The 14,724-nt window shown below is 40.7% G+C and overlaps 1 protein-coding gene across 1 annotated transcript in view; it reads left to right on the top strand.

Annotated features, from left to right (window-relative positions):
• The window catches only part of myo10 (myosin X), a 345,458-nt gene that overhangs the window by 167,446 nt on the left and 163,288 nt on the right, over positions 1-14,724 (top strand). The window contains exon 4 of the mRNA XM_078539144.1: positions 5,072-5,259. Within this exon, the coding sequence (XP_078395270.1) occupies positions 5,072-5,259 (188 nt within the window). The remainder of the gene's footprint in view (positions 1-5,071; positions 5,260-14,724) is intronic.

Here is a 14,724-nt window from a genome sequence, read left to right as displayed (position 1 = left end):
GCTCACTCTGAAAGATGAGTCAGTGCACGAGTGCTGACTCTCACTCAGGTTTGGGTTCTTCCATCCATTTCAGCAGACCTGAGGTGAGAGTACAGGCAGGCTGAAAGGCCCACTTCCATTCCCATCCACTCACAAATACATTGGCTTGGATTTTTGGATGGATATGCAGCAAACATTGAGCTGTATCAGGAAGGCCTCAAAATGTGTCAATGAGCACACACACACACACGCCCCCCCCCCCCCCCCGAATTCCCCCGCCCTCCCCCATTCCCTTCTCACGTCATCGCTCTCAAAAATGACAGGGCAGAAACACAGGTGGGATTTCTGGCCATGCCGCTTGTCATTTTGTTTGTCATTTCGCATCTGCTTCCAACCAATTTGGGATGTGAAAATTCTGACCGTTTTCTAAAATGAGAAAATTTATTTCCCAGCAACGGCCTCACCTTGATGAAAATGAAGTTCTCAAAAAGAAAGCAAACAAAAATACTGTATCAGAAATTTTGATAAACACCTGTGTGTTCTAGTAAGGTATTGTCCTTGCTAAATTTTAATGTTTTTATCATGTGGGGAAAGAATATTTGCTCGTAGCAAGCAGGCAGCTGCACTGACAAATTGTTTTATGCACACAACTGACAAAAGCAACTGTACAGATTTGGAATGACAAAAGAGAAACTTAAGGTTGTATATAAGGACAAGGGGAAATGGTAGCAACTGCTGTAGTAGCTGGGATACAGTTTAAACAGGACTGAGAAACCACCCACATTTTGCTAATTAATCAATCTATGACTGTAATTGGCCTGGCCATAAATGCAGTAAGATCTTGGCATTGGCTTTTCCATCTGCCAGATACTGCAGCTCTGTTGAAGAGTCATACGGAGACTCGAAACGTTAGCTGTATTCCTCTCCACAGATGCTGTCAGACCTGCTGAGTTTTTCCAGGTATTTTTATTTTTGTACTGCAGCTATCTGCCTGGGTTACACTTTCAATTTTGGGCTTTTATGCACATACATGTTTGGCCGATGTTGTGATGTTTTTTCTGCCCAGTTGGGACCCATTCCTTCCCCCTATTGGACCCTATGTCATGATAACTAACCACACTTTACCCAAACTACTTTTATGTTGCTAACTCTGTTCTCTCGACTGATATCCAGCAATAAAAACAGAAAATTCTGTAAATACTCAGTTCTGGCAGCATCTGTGGAGAGAAGAAACACAGTTAACATTTCAGGTCGATGACCTTTCGTCAGAACTGGGAAAAGTTAGAAATGTAATAGTTGTTAAACAGGTCAGATGGGGGAGGGTGGAAAAAGAGCAAAAGGGAAGGTCTATGATAAGGCAGAAGACTGGAAACATTAAATGACAGAAGAGTTGTTAGAGGAGAATCAAATGGAATTGCATGGGACAGGTAGAGAAACATGGTCATCAACTTGAATCATTAACTCTACATCTCTTTCCATAGTTGTTTCCTGACCTGCTGAATATCTCCAGCATTTTCTGTTTTTTATTTCCGATTTCCAGCAGTGTTTTGCTTTTGTGATATCCAGCATCCTCTTCTCAGCACATTCCAAAGGGCTTCTGTGATTTTTCAGGCTTAACCTCTCTTTGCCTTCTGTGCCGTGTGGCTTCCACGTTCCTTTCCATGTGTGTATCTCAGAATTGTTTTATGGCATTTAAAGACAGACTCCCTACCCTTGCATCTCCCTATCTCTGTAGCATCCCCCGATCCTATAACCCTCCAAGAAACCTGTGCTTTTCCAATTCAAGCCATTTGTGTATCCACCACTGTCCTTGCACCAGGTAATTGTGCCTTCTGCCATCTCAGCCCTGTGCACTGGAATTCCCTCCTTAAACATCTCAGCCTCTCCAGCTCTCTCCTCCTTTAAGTCTCTTCTTAGAACCTACATCCTTAACCAAGCTTTTAGTTATCCATCTTAATGTCTCCTTCTTTGGCTCGGTATTGAATTTTGGGGGGGGGGGGTGGTGATTCATCAAAGGTGCAATACAAATGTAAGTTATTGTTGTTGACGTACAGTCAAAACATTATTTTTGAAGTGTAATCACTGCTATAATGCAGAAAAATGCAACATCAGTGAGATGACAGACCAGTCAATCTTTTTTTGGTGGTGGTTGAGAGAGAAATATTGGCCAAGGCATTTGTAGAGCTCCTCTGCTTTAAGTACTTAATTAAACAATACCTTCACCGTTGCATTCTAACAATACAATTAACATGTCATTAACAAATGGGACCTTGGTTTTACATCCTATCTGAGATACATTGGGGTGAAGTTGAGTTACATCAGCAGCGTGAAAATTGAAAGTTGGCTTTTCACCATGAGCTTTTTATTTTCTCCTGATTTGGAAAATATGCCAACATTTTTAGTTTCAAAGTGACAGTGAGACTAGGAAATAGTCCTCCAAAAGGAGTTTGATCTGTTGTTCTGTGAAATTCAGACAAGGAAAACCAGATGTGGTGAACAATTGATTCGCCGCAAGCCTATTTTACTGTCGGAGAGCATTTCACTCCCATCATGCCTGATTCCTTGAATACTATGCTAAATTGTTGACCCAGACTATGTACTCAAGTTCTGGAGTGGGAATTAATGTTCAATAATCTGATTTGGTGGAAAGAGTAATCCAAGACAGACATTTGTTATATAAACTTATTCACTCATGAACGGTGGCCAATCATCACTTCATCCTTGTCTCTAGCTCAAAATGCTGTTTCTAGATGTAACCCAAATTTGGACGGCCAAAATAATTGTGCTTCTGGGTACTTTTTCACATTTTAACAAGATTCAGTCAGGCTCGCAGTGTGGAGCATTTGCATGTACTGGAAGCTACATATCTTAATACACAGGGCCCTGTTCTTTGCAGACAGAAAGAACTAGTACACATATTGTGCCTATTTCAGCTAAACAAAACAGCCATTTCCTGGTTCATTCCTTGGGGCAATGCCGTTACCAATCAGAGTCAAGCTGCCTCGTTTAAAATTTTAAACATGCTTGGCAGTTAACTGTCAATTACCATCAACTGGTGCATTCTCCATGGTGCCCCTACCAATCAGAATCCACTTGCCAATCAATCAGCACTCTCTCCTCATACAGGATAAATTGTTGTTCCCTATACATTTGGTATTCTTGTGAATTGTCCTGATGAGTACAAGACTAAAAGCTTAAGCAAAAAATATATTTTTTTCAACAGTACAATTTATTCCCTTCAACATTTTGGAGAGAATTTTCTCCCTGTCGGGCACAGGCGGGCGCAGAGCCAATCGCCACCCACGATCGGCTGCGTGCCGCCATTTTACTAATTAAGGCCCGCCCAGTGTGATACGCGCCCGGTAGTGCTCAGAGCTATCTGGGTGATGGGGGAGGGGGGTGGAGTCGGGGCTCAGAGCTGCCTCAGGGAGATTAATTTCATAATGACAATTTTTAATAAAGACGGTTAAAAATCATTTGCACATGTCCCTTCATGTTCCAGTGTCACATGAGCTGGGACTTTTGTGAAATGTTCGAAAAATATTTATTATTTTAATAAACCCTTCATAAAACCTCATCCCTCCCATGGATGAGGTTTCACGAAAAAATGCGAAGGCTGCTTGGGCTCTTCGCCTGCCCGCCAACCTTAAGGTTGGATGGGCAGCCCTGTCAATTTGTTTAATTGGCCTTAACGGGCCTTTGATAGTTCGGCGGGTATGCAGCCAACTCCGGTGCGTGCCCGCTGAACGAAAGATCAGAATGACGCATCCCAACGTCACCACGCGTCATTTTATGCATCGGTGGGCCCCACATGCCGAATAGAAAATTCTAGCCTTGTAACCCTTGATCAGATCACCCCTGTAAAGTGTAGAGTTCTAGCTATTTCATCCTGTCTTGATAACTAAGATGTTTTAAACTGGAAATTAGTCTAGTGGCCCTCCTTTGCACCCTTTCCAAAGCCTGAATATCACCGACCATTTGAAGAAACCAAAGTTGGACACAAGATTCCAAGTGAAGCCTGGCCAGGGTCTTTTACAGGGACAAACTGGTATGCATAGTCTTATCAATTGTCTTGTGAATGCACCCCAACACACTGCTTCCTGCAACTGTCAGTTCATGACCTTTCCCAGGAACCTTTAGAGATCTATGCACTTAAACACCCAGACCTCTCTCATTCACCATTTTCTTTAATGATTTTCCCTGAAAGGTGTATGATTGTTGAATTTGCTTTGCAACATGCATATCACAACTTTACCAAATCAAAAATAATTTACCTGTCATGAGCCCAATCCTCAAGATTCACTTGAAGCAGTAGAGTATTGTTTACAGTCCTGACTCTCCAGAGATCGTAGTATCATCTATTTCAAACCATTCCCCCAATACTTAGATTTACATTGTTAAAAACTGTGAAGAGCAACATTTCCAACACCAATCCCTGTGGGACACCACTGGTAACTGGTCTCCAAACAGATCCAAATTCATTTATAACTATTTTCTGCCTATATCCTGCCACTTTTTTATTTTTTATTATTTATTTATTTATTTATTTTTTATTACCGCTAATACCAGAGGCCTGGAGCTTGTACCTTATCAAAATCCTTTTGGAATTTTTGCAATGTCCCTCATCCACCAGGCTTGTGACTTCTTCAAAAAAAAAATTTGTAAGACATTACCTTTTTTTAAGCACGTTGGGTATCTCAAACATATTCCTTCTTATCCAATTGATTCCCTCGAGCACCTTTCTGATCGCTGATGTTGAACTAATGGGCCTATATTTACCCAGGCCTGTCTTGTCACCATTTTAAAAGAAGAGGACTACATTAGCCTCCTTCTACTCTATAGGATCCAGAGTAGCGTGAGCGGTTAAAAATAAGGGCAGTTAGTTTGCACAACATTTCCCTGAGGATTCTTGAAAGGATATCACTCCAGTCTGGCTGTTGATTCACTTTATCTAAAACAATATATTCATCTATGTTAATGTTAGCTTTATTATTATCATTATCCTCACCATCGAGCATTGTCTTCCAGAGTGGATGGTTTAATATGTATGACAGAAGATAACCAGTTCTGTTTTCTTTTGATTCATTTCTAGACATACATAGGCTCCATTTTGGTGTCGGTGAATCCCTACAAACCAATTTCTGGACTTTATGATAAAGCCACGATGGAACAATACAGCAAGTATCATTTGGGAGAAACAGCACCTCACATTTTTGCCATTGCAAACGAGTGTTATCGTTGCCTTTGGAAACGTAACGACAATCAATGTGTCCTCATAAGGTAAATCGCTGCTACTTCAAAGGAGTGAAGATTAAGTCATTGGTGAAAAACAGTCCAGGTTCAATACATCCCATGCGGATTTATATAAACTAGTGTAATGAGAATTACTCTACCTGGTTGTGTACACATAAAGCCTTTGAGATAGACACTTTAAAAAAAATAGTACCATTATATGAAATATAAACGTATTCGGCAGTGAATTGGAACCTTGACTTACAATGATGTGGAAAGAGATTTCTTTTTCTGCCGAGTCAAATATTTGGTTAAATTGCAGAGATGAAAGGTTAACCAGGAGTTAAAAGGAAGTATTCTCATTGAGGAATTTAAATGGCAGTGTTGCAATACAAGAGCAAAGCTTGAGCTGTTACTAACAAATCATCAAAGTCCCAAGATTAGATTAACGCCTTAGTATATCGAATGTGTGTGTTTCATTCTGCTTCTCTGCAAGCAATAAGTGTTTGTGCAGACGGTGACTGTGCTTCAAATCATGATATATGATGACACATGATGACACTTTCCAAGAAAATTAATGATCATACTGTATTGCAGGTTTATTGAGAAATAACCTGCAGTTAGCTTCTTAAAAAAAATATAAGTATAGCTCCTTTCAATATCACAAGATGTCTTAAAACCTTGAAGTTCTTTTGAAGTGTAGTCACTGTTGTAATATGGAAGACATGGCAGCCAATTTGTGCATAGCACATTCCCACAAACAGCATGTAATAATGACCAGACAAGTGTGGTATTAAGGAGCCCAGACAAAATTGAAGACAGTGGAAATCAGAGGGAATCTCCCCACTGGTTAGAGACAAAGGAAGATGGTTGTTGCTGTTGGAGGCCAATCTGCTGAATCCCAGGCCATTGCTGCAGGAGTTCCTCAGTGTTGCCTCCTACATCTAACCATCTTCAGCTGCTTCATCAGTGACCTTCCCTCCATAAGTTCACTGATAATTGCACAGTGTTCAGTATTATTCGTGACTTCTGAGATATTGAAGCAGATACTGTACTGGGAAGATGTTAAAGTTAGTTTTCTGGAAGGATAAAATCAAATGATCTCAAGGTCATCTAGCCTATCCTAGTAATCTTGTTTTCTGAAAGTTTGAGGCAAAGCTACTGTTGCAAAATGAGCTTCAGGTAAAGTTATGTAAATTCTAAGAATGAAGCAGACTCATTAAGTTCAACCTCTGAACTCAGATGTTGCATCAGGTACTTGTACTACATTAATCTTTAGATTTAAGCTGGGATTCTTGATTGCCATGGGGTCCACAAAGAGGTCACCAAGGTCATCAGATCTTGAAACATTGAAAGCATAGAATCAATGAAATTTACAGTACTGGAGGAGGGTATTTGGCCCCTCTTGTCTGCTCTAGCCATTCAGCCTAATTCTGCTTTCCAGCTCTTGTAGCCTTATAGGTTACAGCACTTCAGTTGCATATCCTTAAATGTTAGGAAGATTTCTACCTCTACTATCCTTTCACACAGTGAGTCCCAGACCCCCATCACCCTATGGGTGGGGGAAAAAAATTCCCTTAAATCCCTTCTTAACCCTCCAACGCCTTATCCAGGGGGCATAGATTTAGGCTATGGGACCCTTCAACCACTCTATCTTGACTCCTCATAATTTTATACATTTCTCCCCTCGGCTTCCTCTGTTCCATAAAAAAAAACAACCCTAGCTTTAACCAATCTTTCCTCATATCTAAAATTCACCAGTTCAGACACCATCCTTCTACATCTCCTCTGTACCCTCTAGTGCAATTTGTTTTCATTTAGTACAGTGAGGAACAGGGGGATCTGTGTTTATCTTTGGTTTTCTGCTTTGGTCTATGTAAGTTAGGTTATGGGATCAATATTTGCAATGGTTCATGAAGCACTAAAGCTTGAAAACTGCTTGCATAAGTGATGATTGCGATGGTTTCTTCAATAGTGTGAATTGTTTTACTTGTTGGAGTACCAATTCATTGCCATGTAGCAGCCTTACTGATCTGGTTTGCAGTATGTTGAGCCTTAATATAGAAATTTAATTCACTAACAGATATATCTTTCATAATTGCTTTGATGATTGAAAGAAACCATGTGATTTTAATGACACTTCTATGAGGGGCAAGTTGCAGTTAATGAGAATACTTCAAGGTTTGGGAAATGCACAGCTGAATGAGTGAATCTTTTTTTTTAATAGCTAGAGTAGTATGACAAAAAGAGACAGCGTTCTAACCTACAGGGTAGCTTTCAACTTCTAAAAGGTGCTATCAGAGAATCAAGCTAATGACTTCAGGAGAATTTGGCAATTGATCTGTAATTCCAAGTTAGAACAATACTTATTAAATAAACAAAGCCGACATTGTGGAAACACTTTAAACTCAAACACTTAAGTTGGGCAAAATAATTAGAATATTTATCATTTGCTTTTTCTTCTGTTCAGGTGGGTACACAATGCATGTTGTTTTCCATTTTTGCCTCTCTCCGTGCATTAACAGAATACTTATTTCAAGATGGAGTCTTGATAATTGCAGGTCTGGATCCAGTTCCAGCTTTTGGGTATTTCTGCTCTCATTTCCGTGGGGGAGAATTTTCCCCCCGTCGGAGGGGGTTGTGCGGGGGCGGGCGGGAGCGGACGCGATCCCAATCAGTGCCCTTGATCGGGTCCACGCCACCATTTTACATGGGCGGGCCAGTTAGGGCCCACCCAGTGTGATGTGCGCCTGGAAGTGCTGAGCGATTCCTGGCGGGGGGCGCGAGGTTCCCTGAGCCGGGGCCTGCGCTTTTTCATGCATGCACGCAAAAGAGCGCAGAAATCTGCTTGAGGCACCTCTGTGCCTCACGGAGATTAGTTTTAAGGTTTAAAATTTTAAATAATGGTGTGAATCTGGAACTCACTGCCTGAAAGGGTGATAGGGGCAGAAACCCTCATAACATTTAAGAAGTATTTGGATGCGCACTTGCAATGCCATGGCATACAAGGCTATGGGTCTAGTGCTGGAAAATGGGATTAGAATGGTTAGGTGCTTGTTTGACTGGTGCAGACTTGAGGGGCCGAAGGGCCTTTTTCTGTGCTGTAGACCTCTAGGACTCCATAAAGAAAATAAAATATTTTAAGACATGTCCCCTCATGTGACAGTGTCACATGAGCTGGGATACGTCAAGGGACATTAATGAGGACATTTATTTAATTTTTAAAGCCTTCATGAAACCTCATCCCGCCTGTGGATGAGGTTCCATTAAAAATGTGAAGGCCTCCTGGGTGAAGAGCCTGCCTTAAGGTTAGGCGGGCAGCTCAGTTAATAACTTTAATTGATATTTAAATGGCATTAATAGGCCTTTGACAGTTCAGTGGGTGTGCAGCTGGCCAAACTGAAAATCTAAATGCGTCATTTTACACCTTGGCGAGTGGGCCCTGCCCCCACTCCCACTCGCCAAGCCAAAAATTCTGGCCATGGTTTCCAATGTTGGGTTATTGCAAGACCCTCTGTTGAGACGGGAGTGCATTAATTACCTGCCATGTTAATTTTGCTTCTTGGTTTGCACAAGTAGAATAGCTTTTTCAACATCGTTGGGGGGGGGGGGTGTAAAATGGGCAGTAACAGTCCGTTTTATATCCTATTGAACTTTCCTGGAGTTTGCCTTTGCCAGGCCACTTTAAAAAAAATCTCCACTGAATATTCTTACGTATGGCTTATAAGCAGATTTCTAAGCAATTCCTAGCTGATTGAGGATTTTTGCAAGGGAAATTTTTAGGAGTGTGAAATTAAAATACTGCATAGAAATTAGTGAGGTATAGATTTTCAGTTCCACAACTAAAATGGGCAGAGCTCAAGTTACTTCTGTGTTGTCTAAATTGAAAAGTTATGAGTTGTGTTCTACACCCCACTCCTCCATAATAGGTTTTATATGTTTCTTATTCTTAATCTTGTAAAATTAAAATGAAGTCATCAGTAAGGCACAGCAAAAGACCAATTGTGGAGATCACATCATGTGCACTTAGTAACTGAAGAGGGAAGAAGCATAGGGAGGGTGAAAAAAATCATGAATGATTAGATTGGGCCAGTGTGACCATTGATGGAAGACAGCTGTTAGCAAATATCTGGTGTGTTTGGACTGCTCTCTGTTACATAAACAAATAAAATAGCTCTGATACTGCTCATCTCTCAAACACATCTTCTAGTAATGACCTACATTTTTGGTGTTTAAAGTGATTAAATTTGATATGATTGTTTCTTCCTTTGAGTGTCAGCTCTGTTAAAGTGATATATACTTAAAAATATTTAATTAGTTTACCTGTACCCATTTCCTGAAAACAAACTTGCTGAGTGCAACCATTGATATTTGAGTGCAGCACATTTTTTGTGACAGGATGAATTAAGTTTGTATTTTTTATTATGAAACAGTAAGTTTCAGTAGTTTTGTGTACCAAATATACTGCAACGAACACAACTTCTCCTCTTCATCCATTCCCTAAATGAAAGAAAAGCCACTGAGATGCTTGATAATACTGCCATTTTTGGAGAAAGCTTAGAAGGTATGCGGTAGCATGAAGGGGAATTGCAACAGAGGTCCACTTTGCAAGGGCTGGCATTAATATTATTACTGGCTCTTCACAAGGGGATTTGCGTACCTTGTCATCTATGAAGGTAGATTCACATCATCTCCCTTCAGTCGTGGCTATTGTCAACTCTCAGCCATTGTGATGCTTTCTCATGGGCAGCCGAATTCCTCTCTTACCTTCCAAAGGCCCTTGCAAGATTGGCGAGTTCCTTGCCACTTGTACACGTGGAGAATGAAGGCATTTGTAGGGCCTTTGGAAGATTATGGAGAAATTTGGGTGCCCTGAGAAATTCCTCACAATAGTTTGACAGTTCCATGGCAGCATGCTCACATGTGCCTCCAGTTTCAACCTCCCGATGTGGGTTTGCTCAGCACCAGGAGGGGAGAATCTGGCCCCTTATGTGTGGAAATGGCAGTTAGCTGTCATTGATATTAAGTGGCCTTGCTTTTCTGCATCGATTGAGAAAAATTATAATTTCAGCAATCATCAGAAAGTGAGGGAAAATGTAACCATTGAACAGAATGCAGGGCTTGTTAAATTATTAGATTTTACATCATTGTTTTCTAAGAATAAGGCAGAGTATTCTTTTAAAAACATTTCCCCTCATTTTAATAACATCACATCTCTGTTAAATGCAGTGTGGATCTGACTTGGAAGTAAAGAAAAGCAAACCAGTTCAAGGCATTCCTAACTGGATTTATTTTTTTTAGAAATTGGATGTGAAACGATCATTTATTTTTGGCATCCTTATTGCTTCGTGGAAACAAAGCACAGCAAGGAAATGGGTAATGGGAAACAGATTTGTGCTTTCTGCATCAAGTCAGAAGAAAGTTTGCTCTGAACCTGCTAATGAGCATTATAAATAAAGATTAAGACAGACACTTGGCTAATGAAGGTGCAAGTGGAAGAATCACAATTTCTGAAGTGATTGTAACGTAGTGCTTTTGTCTAAAGATGGACATTCTCTGGTCTTTGCAAGCCAGACACACCAAGTGGTTAATGTTATTAATGTGTAGTAGTGTTCTTTCAAATTTATAAGAGGAAAGGATCGGGATATGATTCAGATTTTAGGAGGAAGGGAGAGAGGGAAGAACAAGGTTTTGAACCATAAAAGTACATTGGACAGCAGAAATATTATAGAAATGACAACTGAGGAGCATTCCAACATTGCAAATGGTTACTGACTGTGAAAAATGTCAGTTGTTAGACAAGCACATTCAGATCATGACTATTCTTGGCACTTTTACAGCAAAAAGACAATTCTCACGTGAAATTAAATGATTATTTTCACAAAAATAACATTAAGTGTATTAAAGACATGTCTCCGGAATGTTACAAGAACTGCAACATACTGGACTGTTGAACTTCATGCACATTTTCTCTCGGGCAATAGATTTAAAGTGTGGATGTGTTGACAGTGAAGATTTATTTTTACACTGATGCATTGGTTCCTCATCCCTAAAAACACCCAATTTAGAATATTCACCCTCCTGTAAATCCTTCATGCCCTTGCCTATGTCTATCTTTGTAAGCTCCTCCAGTCCTGCAGCACCACATTCCTGCCAACCCCAACCACTTCCCCCCCCTCACCAAAAGGAACTCTGACCTCATGTATTATCATTCCTTTCTTTGTCCTAACGTTGGTGACTGGGCCTTCAGTCATCTAGTCCGTAAAGTCCTCCATCTTTTTAAAAATCCTCCTTAAAATCCATCTCTTTAAACAAGCATTTGAACACAAGAAAACAAGAAATAGGAGCAGGAGTAGACCATATGGCCCATTGAGCCTGCTCCACCATTCAGTATGATCATGGCTGATCTTGGGCTTCCTCTCCATTTTCCCACCCGCTCCTCATATCTCTCAATTCCCTGAGAGATCAAAAATCTGTCTATCCCAGCCGTAAATGTATTCAACGTTGGAGTGCCCACAACCCTCTGGGGTAGAGAATTCCAAGATTCATAGTCCTTTGAGTGAAGTCGTTTCTCCTCATCTTAGTCCTAAATGATTGACCCCTTATCCTAAGACTGTTCCCCTGTGTTTTAGTTTCCCCAACCGGCGGAAACCATCTCTGTATCTACCCTATCGAGCCCCTTCAGAATTTTGTAGGTTTCAATGCAACCGTCTCTCATTCTTCTAAACTCCAGACAATCTGAGCCCAATTTACTCAGCCTCTCATCATAGGACAACCCCCTCATCCCAGAGACCAAACTAGTGAACCTTTGCTGTATGCCTCCAATGCAAACATATCTTCTCTCAAATGTGGAGACCAAAACTGTGCACACTACTCCAGATGTGGTCTCACCAAAACTCTGTACAAGTGTAGCAAAACTTCTTTATTCTTGTATCCCAATCCTTTTGCAATAAAGTTCAACATGTCTTTTGCCTTCCTAATTGCTTGCCACACATGCATACTAGCTTTCTAGGAGCATACCCAAGCCTTTGAACATCAATACTTACAAGTTTCTCACCTTCTAAAAATTATTCTGCCTTTTTATTCTTACGACCAAAGTGAATAACCTCACACTTCCCTTTGTTATACTCCATCTGCCATCTTGTTTCCCACTCACTTAACCTGCCTATATCTCTTTGTAGCCTCGCTGTCCTCCCCACAGCTTACCTTCCCATCTAGACTGGTACCATCAGCAAACTTTGACACATTACTCTGTCTCTTTACCTAAGTCATTAATATAGATTGTAAAAAGCTGAGGCCCCAGCACTGATCCTTGCTATTCACTGCCTGCCAACTTGAAAAAGCCCTGTTTATGCCCACTCTCTGTTTTCATTAACCAGTCCTCTATCCAAGCTAATATATTACCCCAACGCCATGTGTCCTGATATTGCCTATTAACCTTTTGTGTGGCACCTTTTCGAAAGCCTTTCGGAAATCTACATCTACTAATTCCCCTTTATCTACCCTAGCAGTTACATCCTCAAAAGACTCCAATAAATTTGTCAAACAGGATTTTCCATTAGTAAAACCATGTTGACTTATTCTAATCATACTATGCTTTTCTAAGTGCATTGTTGACACTTCATTAATAATAGATTCCAGCATTTTCCCAACTACTGATGTTAGGCTAACAGGCCTGTAGTTCACTGTTTTCTCTCTCTCTCCTTTCTTGAAGAGTGTAACATTTGCCAACTTCCAATCTAGTGGGACCATTCCTGAATCTAAGGAATTTTGGAAAATCATAGCTAGCACATCCACTATCTCTGCAGCTATGTCTTTTAGAAGCCTAGGGTGAAGGCCATCAAGTCTTGGGCCACTTGTTCTTCCTTGGTTCTGCATCCATACATAAATGCAAAATGTTATTGATCTGTGCAGTAGTAAATTGCCTTTAATGTAAAATTCAACTGTATAGATTCTGTGGATGTGAATCTCTGTGAGAGTTCTCCTAATTTTCCATCATAGGTTTAGTGGAAGAACCATGGTTCCTCCTGGAAAATGTTTACTGTGCTTCTGAAGATCTTCCACCAAAGTTATGGTGAATGAGTATTAAGTCATGGCATTCAATGTTTTTCCCAGGGCATTCGACGCTTTTCCTTTCTGGATCAAGGAGACAGTTTTAATAGCCTCAATGTTCCGAGCACAGACATGGCTTTTCCACAATGTTTAAATAGTCGTTTGGTAGTACAGAACTTGAGTATTGCTGAAAAAAAAACATGTTGTCGAAGCTTTTCATCTTGTTCTCATCAGGACAATTTGCAAGAATACCTGAACAACAATTTATGCTGCGTGAGAAGAGAGTGCTGATTGGTTGACAAGTGGACTCTGATTGGTAAAGGCATTGCCATGGAGAGTTCACCAGCTAGCTGATGACTTACATTTAACTACCAAGCTTTGTTTAAATTCAAAGCAGGCAGGTTGATCTGGTCATGGCATTGCCCTCGGGAGTAAACCAGAGAATGGCTGTCACCTATTCTGTTTAGTTGAAAAAGGCGCAGTGTGTGTACATGTTCTTTCTGTCTGCAAAGGACAGGGTCCTGTGTATTAATATATGTGGCTTCTAGCACATGTAAGTGCTAGCCTGACTGATAAGCTTAAATTGGTTGTTAGCGGAATACATAGCACACTGATGAGCAAAAGTTGTCCAATCGCAGAATCACATCTAATGTTGGACACTGTCTTCAGTTTTGCAAGCACGGGCTGGTTAGATACGGTCTGTACCCTGCCCTTTGCGAACAGTGGCTGGGACATGCTGTTTGATACGATCTGCCAATCTTTGGGACATGCGGCCTACATACCTAGCATCACACTGGCACTGAAATTCATATACCATATTACTCATTGGTGTGATAGGCAGAACATCTTTTTGACTTGACGGCAGCATCCTGTTAGTGGTGAATACCATTCATGTTGCTATTGCATAGTAGCAGCGTGAAACAGCTAGCTTCACCTGTTGCTCAAATTTTTGAGATACCTTGCCCTTCCAGGGTAATCTGAGCACTGTTCAGGGATTAAAGTAATGGCCTTAGGCCCGTTTATGAGTTTGCGTGATATACAATGATCAATGATCTGATCAGGGTGCCCATTATCTTGCAGGATGGCTTTTATGCAGCCTATTTCAGCATCGAGTTTGCACGGTGAGCAAATGGCTCGGGGCCCTATTTACGAGGTTGCCAATAAGGCAATGAGCAAATTTCACAAGTTGCTGTGAATCCTTATCAGCTGACATTAGGAAGGCTAGAGTTTGACTTCACACTTGTAGCTTCATTGTTGTATAGTGCTCCACCTAGTGCTGAGATGACCACGCACAACATCATTTCTGGACAGCATGTGAGGGTAAAGTTTTACTTTTAGAATAAATTTATTGATGTATGAAATATAACATACATAATTTTAAACCTTTTATGGGCTTATTTTATCCCACATTTTAGTGAAAATAAGATGACCTGATTTCATTACTTTTACAGCGCAATCTTA

The sequence above is a fragment of the Cetorhinus maximus genome, chromosome 3, assembly GCF_964194155.1.
Source record: "Cetorhinus maximus chromosome 3, sCetMax3.hap1.1, whole genome shotgun sequence".
Taxonomy (NCBI): Eukaryota; Metazoa; Chordata; class Chondrichthyes; order Lamniformes; family Cetorhinidae; genus Cetorhinus; species Cetorhinus maximus.
Note: the sequence above shows the minus strand (reverse complement) of the source record. Positions and strands in the feature narration are given on the sequence as shown.